Raw genomic sequence first — 13,977 nt, 5'->3', positions numbered from 1 at the left:
ATGTTAGTGACTTGGTTGTGACGATGAGTGTAATCTGTTTGCGTGAGATGAGGACAAGCTCCAGTGATGTGCTGGATTGTCTCGGAGTGGATGTGACATTTTCTGCATTTGTCATTCGTAAGTGTAGGGTCTTTGATTATGAACTTTCTATAATTTCTAGTGTTTATTATTTGATCCTGGATAGCTATTATGAAACCTTCTGTTTCCGGGAAGAGAGTACCTAATTTGAGCCATTTATTTGATGCTTCTTTGTCTATGGGTGTTTGTTCGAGGTCATTATAATGTCGCCCGTGTAGAGCTTTTTTCTGCCATGCTTCTTTCAAAACTGTTTCTTGTTCGCTGGGTGTTAGGATATTTTCTTCATAAGTTTGCTGTAAGTTAAGAGGTGTGTAGCTATTGTCATTCGTTACTATTGCTTTATGGATGTTACTGGTGAGAGATTTTTGCTTAAAGAATTTATGTAATGAGTTAATTTGCTTTTTCCATAGATTAGTGATATATATAAGACCTCTACCTCCATTTTGCCGTTTAATATTAAGTCTTTCTATTGCTGATTTTGGATGATGATGATTGTATTTTGTGAGAGTTGTACGAGTAGCCCTTTCTATACTATTTATATTACTTTGACTCCACTTGATGATCCCAAACGAATATGTCAGCACTGGGATAGCATATGTATTAATTGCTTTTATTAGATTTTTCCCTGTTAATCGGCTCTTACAAATTCTATTTAATCTTCTTTTGTATTCTAAAGTTAGTTTATTTTTAATATCTTTGTGATCTAATCCTTTTGCTTGCTCATATCCCAGGTACTTATACATTTCGTTTGGTTCCATCGCTTTGATAATCTGATTCTCGTCCCCCGAGTTCTCAATCACGTAATCTCCAGCGCGTATTTTGCCTTTTATAATGTGAATAGTTCTGCATTTATCTAAACCAAACTGCATGTTGATATCTTTACTGAAATCTGTTGTTACTTTAATTAATTTATCCATCTCTTTATCAGTTTTAGCGTACAATTTTATATCGTCCATGTAAATTAAGTGTGAAATTGTGGTTTGTATGTTATCATGTCTAAGTTGAAATCCTGCGCGCTGGTTATTAAGTAGTTGAGACAGAGGGTTAAGGGCGAGACAAAACCATAAGGGGCTTAAGGAGTCACCCTGATATATACCTTTTCGTATTGATATTTCTCTGCTAACGATGGTACTGTGATGGTTATTAAGTAGTAAAGTAGTTTTCCATAAAGGCATTACATTTTTGAGAAAGTCTATTATACTGCTGTTAATTTTATATACTTCTAAGATGTTTATAAGCCAAGAGTGCGGTATACTATCAAATGCTTTTTTATAATCGATGAAAGTACAGTGAAGGTTGCGCTTTTTTGTTGCTGTATGTTTATGTATAACTGAATCTATAATTAATTGTTCCTTACACCCCATATGGCCCCGCCTGCACCCTTTTTGCTCCTCAGCTATTATATTGTGTGTCTCTACGTGTGATCTTATTTTGTGTGTAATTACTGAAGTTAATATTTTATAAATAGTAGGTAAGCAGGTGATTGGTCTGTACTGAGATGGTTGTGAGGTATGTTGGTTCTTAGGTAGCATGTAGGTTATTCCCTTAGTTAAAAATTCTGGTGGTTGTTGTTGTCCTAATAGTACTTCTGTAAAATTTTTGGCCAAATATTTGTGGAATATTAGGAGTTTTTTATACCAAAAATTATGAATTTTATCTACGCCGGGGGATTTCCAATTATGAAGCCTATCTGTTATGTTAGTTATATCTTCTTTTGTTATTTCATGAAATTCCATTTCTTCTATAGTTTCCCATCTTTTCTTTTCGTCTTCTATCCACTGAGCTTCCGTATTATGTGTTATTTGTGTTTCCCAGATGTTTGACCAAAAATTTTCTAATTCTTCTTTACTAGGTACTTCGTTTGTGGTTGAGTGTAATGTTGTGTTATTATCTGGTGTTGCGTTTAATTTCCTATAGAACATTTTTTCATTATTAGAGAAAAGATTGTTATCCTGTTTTCTTTGTAGTGCTGTTTTATATCGTTTATATCTGTTAGTTTTAAGTGCTAATTTTTGTTTTAGTGTATCGAGAAATTCTTGTGGTGTTTTATTGTTAGCTTCATGTCTAGTGTGTAGTGTCGCGTTCTTAAATATTGCCGTTACTCTATTTACTACTTTATCTGATCTATTATTATTTGTGATATACTGAGTAAGTTTACCTATGTCTGAACGTAATTTATTTATTTGTCTTTCCAATCTTATTTGCCACGCTGGCCTATTGTTTCTCGGTATCTGTATAGGTCTGTCATTATTATGTATTTTATATCCTAACTCCTGTGAGATAACTAATGCCGTACAATATATTTGTGTATGGATATCATTGAGTTTTGAGTCGTTTGTTAAATGTTGTTCAAGTAAATTATTATTGAAGATACTAACCAATTTGAGAAGATGTTTGCTGTATTTTAATTTAGGTAATTTTGGGCGCGCTGATGGATCCATTCCGGAGTATAGCAAAATAGCGCTGCGTAGCTTTTCGTCCAAATTTGATACTGTTGGATTTTCGCTTCTATTTTCTACTGTAAGGCATTCTATTTCGTTTTCTACTAATAATGTTGTATTATATGTTTGGGTGCTCATATCTGATGTTGAATGTTGTGTTAATAGTATCTGCGAGAAGTATGTGTCATTTTCTTGAGATCGATGTTGTGTATGACTGAGTGATTGTGGTGAAAAAGGTATGGTAGAGTGATGATGAATGAGTGGATTGTATGATTGTGAGTTTGTGGGATTATGAATGATATTTTGTGAAAGTGAAGGTATGTTATTTTCTTCTTCCTGTAGTTTAACTTTTACTTCTTCTTGTATTTGATTCAGAATTTCCGTACTTAACAATTTATTTCTAACGATAACTCTTCTTTGATCAGCGATCCTTTGTTCCGTGACATTGATTTCTGGGTATTGTTGGATGAATTTTTGGTGAAGGAGTGTTCGGTATGTAGTCAAGTCTGTTTCTAATTTGGTAATGTAATAGTATGTGCGCATGATAAATGTATTTACTTCAGGTGACCATCTCATGCGCACTCTGGGCTTCCCAGCCTTCGTGGACGCAGGTAAAAAGGTCTGAGTGACCGCCTGCGCAACAGCAAAGGTGGGGATTTCGGGTTCCCTAGTCTCTTCGTCTGTCGGAAGAGGTGAAAGTGAGGGTGCATATGATGTAGTACTAGGACTAAATGGTTCGATGATAGATGAAGATGGTGATGAAGGATGTAGTGTGTTGGCTGTAACATTTTCGGGTGACCCGGTGGGAGCCCGCCTACTCAACTCCGCACCGCCGACGGTTCGTCCACTGCCACACCCAGCGTCAGCTCCAGGTGTGCCCCGGCGATCGCCCCCGGGCAGCGGCCCTATACGTTTACTTTTTGATCTAGTCTCCATGTTTATAATGGGTTTCCATTGCCATGTTGGCCGCGCCAGTAACTTATGAATCGCGTGTCCGCCCCCCACGTGAATCTGATGGTCGATTCGGACGTATGGTTGGATTTTAGGGGGCTATTATTATTATTATTAATTTCATGAATATTTACTAAAAATGGCTGTGACTATAAATAGCACAACCCTCTCTGAACTATTTTTTATGATTACTGCCGTGGTCTCTTATTCCCGTGGTAGTTATGATTTTCTATATGTATAAGACTGAATAACTTGAGTGTAACTGTTTCATGCAGATTTTATACGAGTTCATATAATACTTTTTTATACATGTAAGCTTTCAGTTTAACTTTATTTCACTTTTTATTTATATTTTACTAAAAATTCAAGTGCTTTTAATATCTGAAGTGTCAAAGAGGAAATTGAAAGGTATTTATGTTGGTATTCAGAACGGATTTATGCGTGTAAAATGTTGATAAAGTTTTGTGGATAAGTACTGGATTATTTATTGAATATCTCATTAGTAACGTGATCTCTAGTTGAATTTTTGAGTTGGTCAAATTGTTATATTTGGTTATTATGAGGTTTGAATTGGGAATTACGGCGCATTCCAATAACCTACCTATCGGTAGATTTGCCTACCAGAGGTAGAATTTTGACATAAGCTCCATATAAAATGTGTCAAAATTCTACATCTGCCTGGTAGGAAAATCTACCGATAGGTAGTTTATTGTAATGCGCCGTTAGATTGATCGATGTATTAAAACGACTTGTAAGATGGTTCATGAGTGGATATTATATTTCAATTAATGAAAATTAGATTTTTTAGAAAACTTTTTTTTTTTTTTATATTTGTAATCGTTATATGGTTGATAAAAGCTGCTATTGTAAGAACATGCCTATAAATCGTAACACATAATATATATTTTTTAAATCCAATCAGTAATAAAATCACATAATATTTATTCGTAGCTGTGAATCGTATCTGTGAACTCGATAAAAGCGCACTTTGATGTCCAATCACTCCGCAATATTTATATATGTATGTGTTGGCTATGTTTACTAAACCTGACCCAATTCGAGTCTCCGTGAACTTTGGCAATCCATCATGTAGGCAATTTTTATTAAGTGCTTATTATAATAACATCACATCAGTTTTGTTATTAGGTAGAGGTGTCCATCAAATATGGTGTTTTTTCTTCACCATGTTTCTTAATGCGTTAAATGCTATCATGGATATCTGGTGACTTGAATTGTACTGTTTTCTGTCGGTAGTAAGTCGCAGTTTTAGAATAAGGATTCGAGTTTGTTGGTAACTGTGGTTAAAAGTAGAAAAAGTAAAAAAAGTAGAAAAAAGTAATAAAAAGCAGCAGTAGTATTACTGAGAAGTCTATTAATCAAAACTTTTTGATTTATAATCAACTAAACGCAACATGTAAAATCAACGTTCGTTGATTTTTTGAAATGGTCTTGCTGTAGATGCATTTATAAACACTCGAACAATAAGACTTATACACTACCTATATGATTTGTGTATACCTAAAAACAACCATAGAATGCTCTGTGTGGAAAAAATCTTCAAAATGCCCTGCGTACCCATGTGTGGAAATATAGCGTCTGTCAGTGATGTGGCTGAGAATTTTATTGAGCATTTATTTCTATTTTCGGTTTGACAGTAAGTAATACATTGCGTTTGTCATATAATAATTTAATAAGAAATTGGGTTGAAGAAAAATTGATTGTAATAGAAAAAAAAAGAATTGGTCGTTTCGAAATTTAAAACTTTTATCTATCTAACTAGTTACGCATTGTGCCATCACCATGTGAAAACAAGTTAAAATATATTTTATGAAAGAACTCTGAAACCATGAACAATCCTACGATCATGAATAAAATATTACAGTAACAAAGCATTGTTTTATAAAACTTAAATCCTCGGGAATGCGAGGGGAGCTAAAGTGTTGTATTGGGCTATTTTTGGCACATCGATCTTCTTGTTCCGCAGCCAAATAATGAGTTAAGCGCTTAACATAAACCGCATCCGCTTTGAGCCGTGGCCAATCGCTCCCTGATTGATTTCCTTGAACCGAATATCTGCGATTTCCGCGTAAAAAACGCTAAGCGATGTGGATTAGCGATGCTTATTGTGACTTTGTATTATTGAGTTTAAGCCAAAAAATTATATTTAAGTTTTTGTGCATTGGTGGGTACTGGGTAATCATGATGTAATTTTGTTGGTAGGTATGAGATTGTTATTATTAGATTTTTACTCTAGGAACCTCTTAGTTACAAAATTTGAAGGATATAGGGTGGGTGGTCTATACTCCCAAGTCTTTTTTCCACGGGAAAATAAATTAGAGGTACAATTTATATTCGTTTACTTTGCCGCTACTCGACCAATGCCAGTCTTTTCAAGTGCATAAGCACTATTGAATGATATTCTACTGTTTTCAGTTATTTCAGTGTGCGAAATCCCCGTCTAACTTTAATAACGGAGCTAACAATAGATTAATCCTGTCCATGTATTTAGGTTATTACTAGTGTATGTGTCGGCCAATGTTCCGAAATGAACCATGTATAGGTACAGAGCCTTCAACGAAATACGAGCTTTCTGTTTCCATTTTACAGTCCATTGCAGTCTGCTGTCAGTTAAATGGCACCGAAGAAATATTGTAGCGCGCAATGGAACGCGTACACTGCCCTACTTGCTTCTATATAGTTGTGCGACATACGAATTTGAATATTGACAGGTTTAGTTATTGACGTTTAATTAATTCATAAATTCATTGGTTGGAGCGCTGGTGTGAAACTTTGGTTTCCTGTCGGTTGTCAGTTTGATATTTCCCGTAAAATGACAATTTAATTTTACTGCATGATTAGTTGTCGCGTGACAATATTCGTTGGTTGATGACAACCCAATTTCGACGAAAATTGTGTTACTAGTTGTGAATTTAAATTGTCACACTAATCTTCATTTTCAAATAGGTGTATTATGATCGCTGATCGGTACTGCAGATAGGTTTTGTTCACGCTTCTATTGGATCGCAGATGGCAATTATTTTTTTCAATTTCGCTCGTTTGTCTGGCTTGATTGGATTTGATCGAGTTGACAAAAACTTTTCTTGTGCGTAGTTTTTGTGTTAAAAAAGGTATTGGTAAAGTTTTATTACGAATTTTGGGGGAATATTTGAATGTTTTAAAGGGTTGGAGAGTCGTAAGCCTCCAATAATAAAGTATAAATGATGAGGGGCGAGGTAGGGGTGGTCGATGCGAGTGATCCATTGCAGGCCCACGAAGATTTATGATAAGAGCCCAACTTACGGATGTCGCCACCCACTGCGCAACGTCTTGGCTCTACTGGAGTAACATTTACCTTGAAATGATGTGGCCAGTTATAAATCATGTTCGAAAAGTTTAAAGCTTGTTTCAGACATTGTTCTGTATTGTTTTATATTGTACATTGCTTTAATTTTACTTTGACCATACTTTTCAGTTAAATATTTCTGTGTCCTCTATCCGAAAATAAAACCTTTTCCTTAGCAGTACTTGTGCTTACCAAACTCTACACCAGGTAAAAGTACTTATAATAAAATAAAATCTGTCTGAAACATGACGTTGTAATAAAGAGCTAATGATTAAAATACAGCAAAATAACTAAAACGCCTCTCACCGCTATCGCACAAAAGTTAATGTTCAGCCCATTATTCTCCACATTTTTCCTTTGAGCACATTTGAGCGTAATTTTTGCCGGCAAAGTCAACATGGCCGTGCGATGTTAACATTCTGCGGCAGATTAACAAGTAATCAGTACAAATTAGTGAGGCAACTGACCTCCTGTAATGCCGCATTACATTTTGCATTAATTACAGGTTAGAAACTCATTTGGCGATGCATGAAAGCTTTATAAATTGTTTGGGAAATTATTGTGATTTGTTTCGTGTTGGTTTATTGTGTGTGGAAGATATAATGCTAGTAGTTATTTGTGTGATTTAGGTACTGAAGTTTGCTACAATATTATTTATAAACAAAATTACAAAGAATAATCTTCATTTTTATTATCTAATTCTTACGGATATGAATCTGTCTTTTTCTCTAATATCCACGACATTTAAGTCTATTTACTAACTAAAAACTATTATGGAAAGTAATAGTAACAATATGGAAATTCAGAATCATTTCTTGTAGCTATATCAAATAGATTCAGCAAAACATTTTATATTCTCACAAGTTCGTCCACTCACATCTTGTCCGTACACAAAAAGAAACATTTTGAGTAAAATATAATATTTGAAGGAATTCGATTTATGTTTACAGTGTGTCTACCGACGGGGGAAGCGTCGTGTTAACATAGGCTAACGGGTCCGGACAATGCTTTCCACGCGGCTTGCACAGATAAACTTCGGAATGGTCTCAGAATTCGCTCACACAAAAACCACCCCACATTCCCTTATCTCAAGAGTTAAAATTGCGCGCGATCCTCTATCCGCCCGAATAATCATTCATGTAAATGGCATGCCTCGGAACCAACATTACGTAGTTTGCCCTCGATACGAGAGGCAAGTCAGGATGAATGGATTAACAGATCTTGCGTTGTTAATACCGTTTTAAAACCTGTATTTGATGTCTCTATAAAGTAAGGCCTGTATAAAATGTTCTGTATTAAAATGTGTGTAGGTCGTGGCACTGAAACATCTGAAATATTTTATAAAAAAAGAGCGCGTAGCGAATAATTCTACTAACACATTTTCCCTCGAGTCCGCCGACAATAATGAAACGACAGGCTAACGTACAGAAATATTCGTGGTACGCGTGACGGCTTGTGTAATGCACACGTCTCTCCCGCGGCGGCTGCGGCCCGTTCTGTCATTGCTGAAATATTTCGTTAAAAAACATTCACTTTGTTCCGAGAATATGACGCGTCCATAAAACCGCAAAATTTTATTACCTACGTATGTATTACTCACGGATAGCGTAGTTCTCTTCTCGCTTTGCCAAGTCAGCCGTAGCACATGCCTAGCTTAACGTAATAACCACTGGCTAATGTTCTGATTACGAGTTTACCAGGTACCTACTATGATTTCATTGCACTTCGTTTAATAAGGATGGAGGAAATTGCCGTAGTATTATCTACAAGGGGATGAAATGATATGTTTTGTAATATACCTGATACAAGGTTTTAACGTAAAGTTTAAAGTAAGTAAGTAATACTAGTAAGTACAGTTTATTTGTTCAAATGTTTTTGTGTTGAGTATAATTAAATGTAAATTAACTGTAGAATGTCGAAGGTCATGTCGTTTATCAAGTTACAAACTGGTAGATAAAAACATAAAACCGTTAGTCGGAATCGCGGCGCGGGCGACGATGGACTTCGACAACAAAGTTATCGTGATCACCGGCGCGAGTTCCGGCATCGGAGCAGCTGCCGCACTATTGTACGCCAAGCAGTCTGCCAAAGTTGTCTTAGTTGGAAGAAATGAAGAATCTTTGAACAAAGTTGCGAAACAATGCGAGGATGCAAGAGGTATTAAACCACTAACTATCAAGGCGGAGTTGTCTCAGGACGACGATGTGAAGAATATTGTGACAAAAACTATAAACACGTTTGGACGGATCGACGTTCTCGTGAACAACGCTGGTGTTGGAGTCCAAGGAAGCATATTAGACGGTGTAGAGTTACTTGATCGTGCTATAGCCACTAATTTACGTGCAGTGTACCATCTGACAAGCTTAGCGGCGCCACATCTCATCAAAACAAAGGGCAACATTGTGAACGTATCGAGCGTGGCGGCCTTACGACCGATCAAGGACGTGCATTACCTGCCGTATTGTGTATCGAAAGCCGGTCTCGACCAATTTACCAAGTGTTTGGCGGTTGAGCTTGGTCGTCAAGGTGTCCGCGTCAACTCTGTCAATCCAGGCGGTACTAATACCCCATTCGCAGAAACAGCTGGTTTTACCAAAGAACAAGTTTCGGAGTTATACAAAAGCCGCAGCTCATTGTACCCGCTCGGTAAAATGGCAGAAAGCGAGGAGGTCGCTGACCTGATTCTTTATCTATCGAGCGATCGCGCGCGCAGTATCACGGGCAGTATTTACGTTATAGATAACGGCGAAATATTGGTGTGATGTTATTTTGTAAAATTAAACACGAAATTGATAATGCAGCTTGAATTGATTAAATTGTAAAATTTCATAGCAGTGAATATTATAAAATCACTGGTTATATATTTATTTATAACGAAAACTAATAATAAACGGAGTTAAGTTCTGCTATACGAGAGCGTGTTTTTTATTTGTGTATCATCCTTTTTTCCAAGAATGCATTACATTCTGACTTTGGCTACAATATGGGACATCACATAAAGTAAATTACAGGCTTCTAAGGGCTCAAATGCGACAAACTATTTCATGATTTTCTTTTACTTAGAACGAAAATAAATAAAGTGGACTCTGTAAGCAAACCGTATACAAGGGAAAACAAGAACGTAGTATGTGTAAGAAAGGATATAGGGGCCAACATAAACAGGTCAGTAAGTAAGTCTGTAAGCTCAGCTAATATAGTTCCTGTTCTCTTAGCCATTCGTTTTAATATCGAATGCAGTGATATAGAATGTGTGTGGAAAGCAGAACTTATGGTGGACGCAAATGAGGACTTTGGAATTGATACACGGAGGATGTGGGAACATTAAAACTGATGTACGGCCTAAGTTAAAGGTAGTAGAAATGGTATTTTAACAACTGTGTGCCGTGATAAAATACATCGTGGTTCGTGGTTAAATATAGGGGTAATATTGTTTAGTTATCTGCGCCTAGTATTGTCGTACTTGTTTATACCGTCGTTATTTTCAAGACATTGTGCGATGCTGTTCATGAACGTGAATTTATGGAGCTGTAATTTTGGTGCGACGCTATTGTTTTAGTTCTAAATATAATTTGAGCTCAGTGTTAGATATTGACTCGTTCATATTTTAATTGAATCAAAAGATATGGGTTTATTTTCGTTTCAATATTGTTTTTGTTTTTATTTTTTGTATGATCCATTACAGTTAAAATAGCAAACGTTGAAATAACGAACAATATTTTCTCTTTAGTCGATTTGGTCAGATCGTTTACTAATTCTATATTTATTAAACCACTTGATATTCAATTAATTACCGATTACATCCCAATTCATTTAGTACAGATGAGCTTCCTCTATGTATACTTACTGTGCTATAGTTATTTCCATAATTAGATAACGGAAGATAACCGAGTCACTCCCAAAGCGATGGTAAACAAAATTAAAAGTGATTTGTTATGCTATTAGGAAGTTATTAGGGTCGTTACCATGGTGACGTAGATAGATGAACTTTACACCCGTTGATATTAGTTGTAAAAGGAGAGTCATACACAAGCAACACCAAATAATTACCATTGATCCTTTTCTATTGAAGTACTTTTTTAATTGCAATGACATGATTTTTCTCGGCATAGGGCGAGGATATAGACATATTTGAGACTCATTGTTATATAAAAAAAAAAAATATTAAATCGACTTTAACCGGGTATCAAAACTTAAATAATTTTAAATTGTCGAAGTATTTTTTGCACGTACTATGAAAAAAATATCACGTAAACACATTACACACATATGACATGAATATTTTGGCATTATATCATTATTTACCTCACACACGTAATGACAAAACAACGCATATTTTTAGAGAACTTGCCGTTGAGCTTTATAAATAAATAATTAAATAAATAATGTCGCAGTTCAAGCTCTTTGTAGGAGAAGGGACGGTTGCGTGAGGAACGTGAGGATCGCGACCCTCGGAGGATTTGCGAGCGTGGATTTTTCAATTTTTATTTGCGCCTGTAAGTGCTGGCGTGTATTGGAGACTGAGTATAGTTGCATTCACGTCCACACTAGTTTTCGGTAAATATCGGAGCCCAAAGCCAATGTCAGCTGGGTGTTTGCACACGCTGTTCTGTTCCGCGGATTGCTTTTCAAAAATCCGGCCGCAACGCACGTTCGTTGTTGCGTGGCCGGCACGTCCTGCGGCCATTCGCTTAACCAAACACAATCACTTCGTATTCTAATATAACGTCTGTGTTTCACTATATACTGTAAAATCCATTCTTCTCTTTGCGTCACAACCGTGTGTAGACGTGTAAATAAAAGTGCAATACATGGATTCGTTTTCAACCGTTAGATTTTTCATATTTGGTTGCTAACTTTTGGATTCAGTTTATTTTTGGCAGTCAACGAGCACAACGGAAAACAGAAAATATAGGGTCGTGTTGTGTTTCGTCATTATTAATTCATGTAGTCAGAATGAATGGATTGAGTGATATTATTCTGTTTACTGCCTCCGTGGCATTGCATAACATTCTCCCATAGACGACTTGTTATTTCTTATACATCGGGGAAACGTATATGAACATAGTCGTCATAATGAAAATTTATGATCGAGGACAAAAATAAAGACAACCATTATAATATACGCTCGTATCGTCTGAGGCATACATAATTTTGTTTTTGCACGTATTCAAAGAAATGGAAGAAAAGTAACGTTTACTCAGCGAAGGTTCCGTATTGTTTGAAGCGGTGAACTCGAGTAAATTGGGTACTTTTTCAGATCATCAAGTATTATGTAGCGGGAGTGTGTGTGTGTGTAAATAATTTTGTACATATTCAAGACGCCAAATTAAGAGAGACGTGAAAAAATAAATTTGGCGTACATTATTCAACGGTACCCCAAGCAAACATTATTTGAAAGGAAGTAAAAGATCAATCGCGACACGAGAAAGGAATTTTATGCAACATTTTGTACAGTTGGCTGCTTTAACGGGCGTATAATGTAAATGTAATAAAGCAAATGGCCCTTCTTCCCTACTCGCGTGTGGATGCCACTCCATGAGTCGCTGTAAAATATTTTTATGCTTTATTAACTTAATGTTGCTATGTTACTTCCTGGGCGTAAATAAATATACCTGGATATTTTTCTTTTGCGGCGAAAAAGGTGTTCGCTTAGTCAAGCAACACGTGAAAATTACTATGCCGTTATTAGATGTTGTCTTTGTAAAATATTGTATCATTAGCGTTATGTAGAGCAGCTGTCACGAGGAAACAAAAACAAATGTACTCGTATTGTTAGACCGGGTTATGAATGTAACGTATGGTGGGTATTGTTTTATTATTAACACACGGGCGGGTGTTTCGCTCATTTCACGGTACTGAGGGAAATCTTCTCGCCTACCGCTGCCGTCTGCCTTCGAGATGTCCTTCTTGGCCGTAATGGATGGTTTCATTTTGCTCCCCTTTGCTTCAAGTGATCTATACCCCAGCATTCATCTATTAAGAACCATCGCTCCTTGACGTATTGCTAGTGTTTACATTTTGGAGAGTTCACCCCTCGCCCAAACACTTAATTGTTCGAAGAAGCGTATAATTTATCGCCAGGCATAAGTTTGATGTGCTTTGTGAAAAAATGTTGAAATCCGCAAGCAAACTGTCTTGACACGATCGACAATAATTAGTTGGAGTGTTGAGTGCGGTGGAATCTCAAGATTGATGGCACAGGCACAAAGGTCTGTCGGTGATAAATTGCCCGATATTAGGTCATGATTTGGGGCGGGTATTTGCCTATCGGCATCACTATCGGCCTTGCATTTTTTGTAAGTGGGGTTGCCGTGATGTAAAGTGAATATGAAATGAGCTTAGTTAGTTTTTGACGAACGACGTGCTAAGTATTGGAAGGGCGAGTGCTCACCTGCGAATATTGTGGAGTGATTTTTGTTTCTTTTATTGTTATTGGTTGAGTTAAGTCACCCTCTTTTTTTCTCTCTTTCCCTCGTTGGCAAGGATCCCGACCCCTATTATGGGCCTTTATCCGGATTGTCCTTATTCCTTATATTAAATAAGTCTATTTTTAGTTCTAGGTTAATATATTTGTATGACCCTAAAAGTAAGTTACTTTCCCATGTAATATGTTCAAATGTCCACAACATCAAACCTAATAGACAATGATATGTAATAAATTACTATTCGTACATTATATATTATAATATGTATTGGAAAGAAGTTGATATTTGTATTCAGTTATGATTGAAACTGTATAAAATTAGGGTTGTCTACTTATTATCAAAAAATATTGGTCCAAACAATAAAACTATTTCATCTAATGATTGATATGTTTGTTCGATGATCCATTGGTACTGCAATTTCAAAAACATATGTATATTTTTCCGTAATATATTTATTATATTACATTTCACAATTTAATATTGTTCGCTTCAATACGAGCGACAGCCCTAAATGACCACACACACTCACAGGATCTATATTGCTTATTTGAATATTCGCCGAAATTCTCTAAATTCAAATCAAAACATGTAATTAAGCACTAATCCGAACTCCATAGAAACTATTATCCATTAACATAGCCGTAATACGTTCAAGTGTCTTTGATTCTGTGTATGAGAATTGATCGGACGGAGAGCGATTAGGTTAAATCAGTTCATGTAAAACCGCTCTTACGATCTT

The 13,977-nt window shown here is 36.2% G+C and overlaps 2 protein-coding genes across 2 annotated transcripts in view; both read left to right on the top strand.

The window, feature by feature from the left end:
- Positions 1-13,977, top strand: part of LOC118267494 (semaphorin-2A) — a 317,052-nt gene that overhangs the window by 24,503 nt on the left and 278,572 nt on the right. The window lies entirely within an intron of this gene.
- On the top strand, positions 8,771-9,729 carry LOC118267496 (3-oxoacyl-[acyl-carrier-protein] reductase FabG). The gene has a single exon (XM_035581524.2). The coding sequence runs from the start codon at positions 8,811-8,813 to the stop codon at positions 9,573-9,575; it is 765 nt and encodes a 254-aa protein (XP_035437417.1). The 5' UTR covers positions 8,771-8,810; the 3' UTR covers positions 9,576-9,729.

Source organism: Spodoptera frugiperda, chromosome 6 (assembly GCF_023101765.2).
Source record: "Spodoptera frugiperda isolate SF20-4 chromosome 6, AGI-APGP_CSIRO_Sfru_2.0, whole genome shotgun sequence".
NCBI classification, from domain to species: Eukaryota; Metazoa; Arthropoda; class Insecta; order Lepidoptera; family Noctuidae; genus Spodoptera; species Spodoptera frugiperda.
The sequence above is the reverse complement of the archived record's forward strand: the minus strand, read 5'-3'. Positions and strand labels throughout refer to the sequence as shown.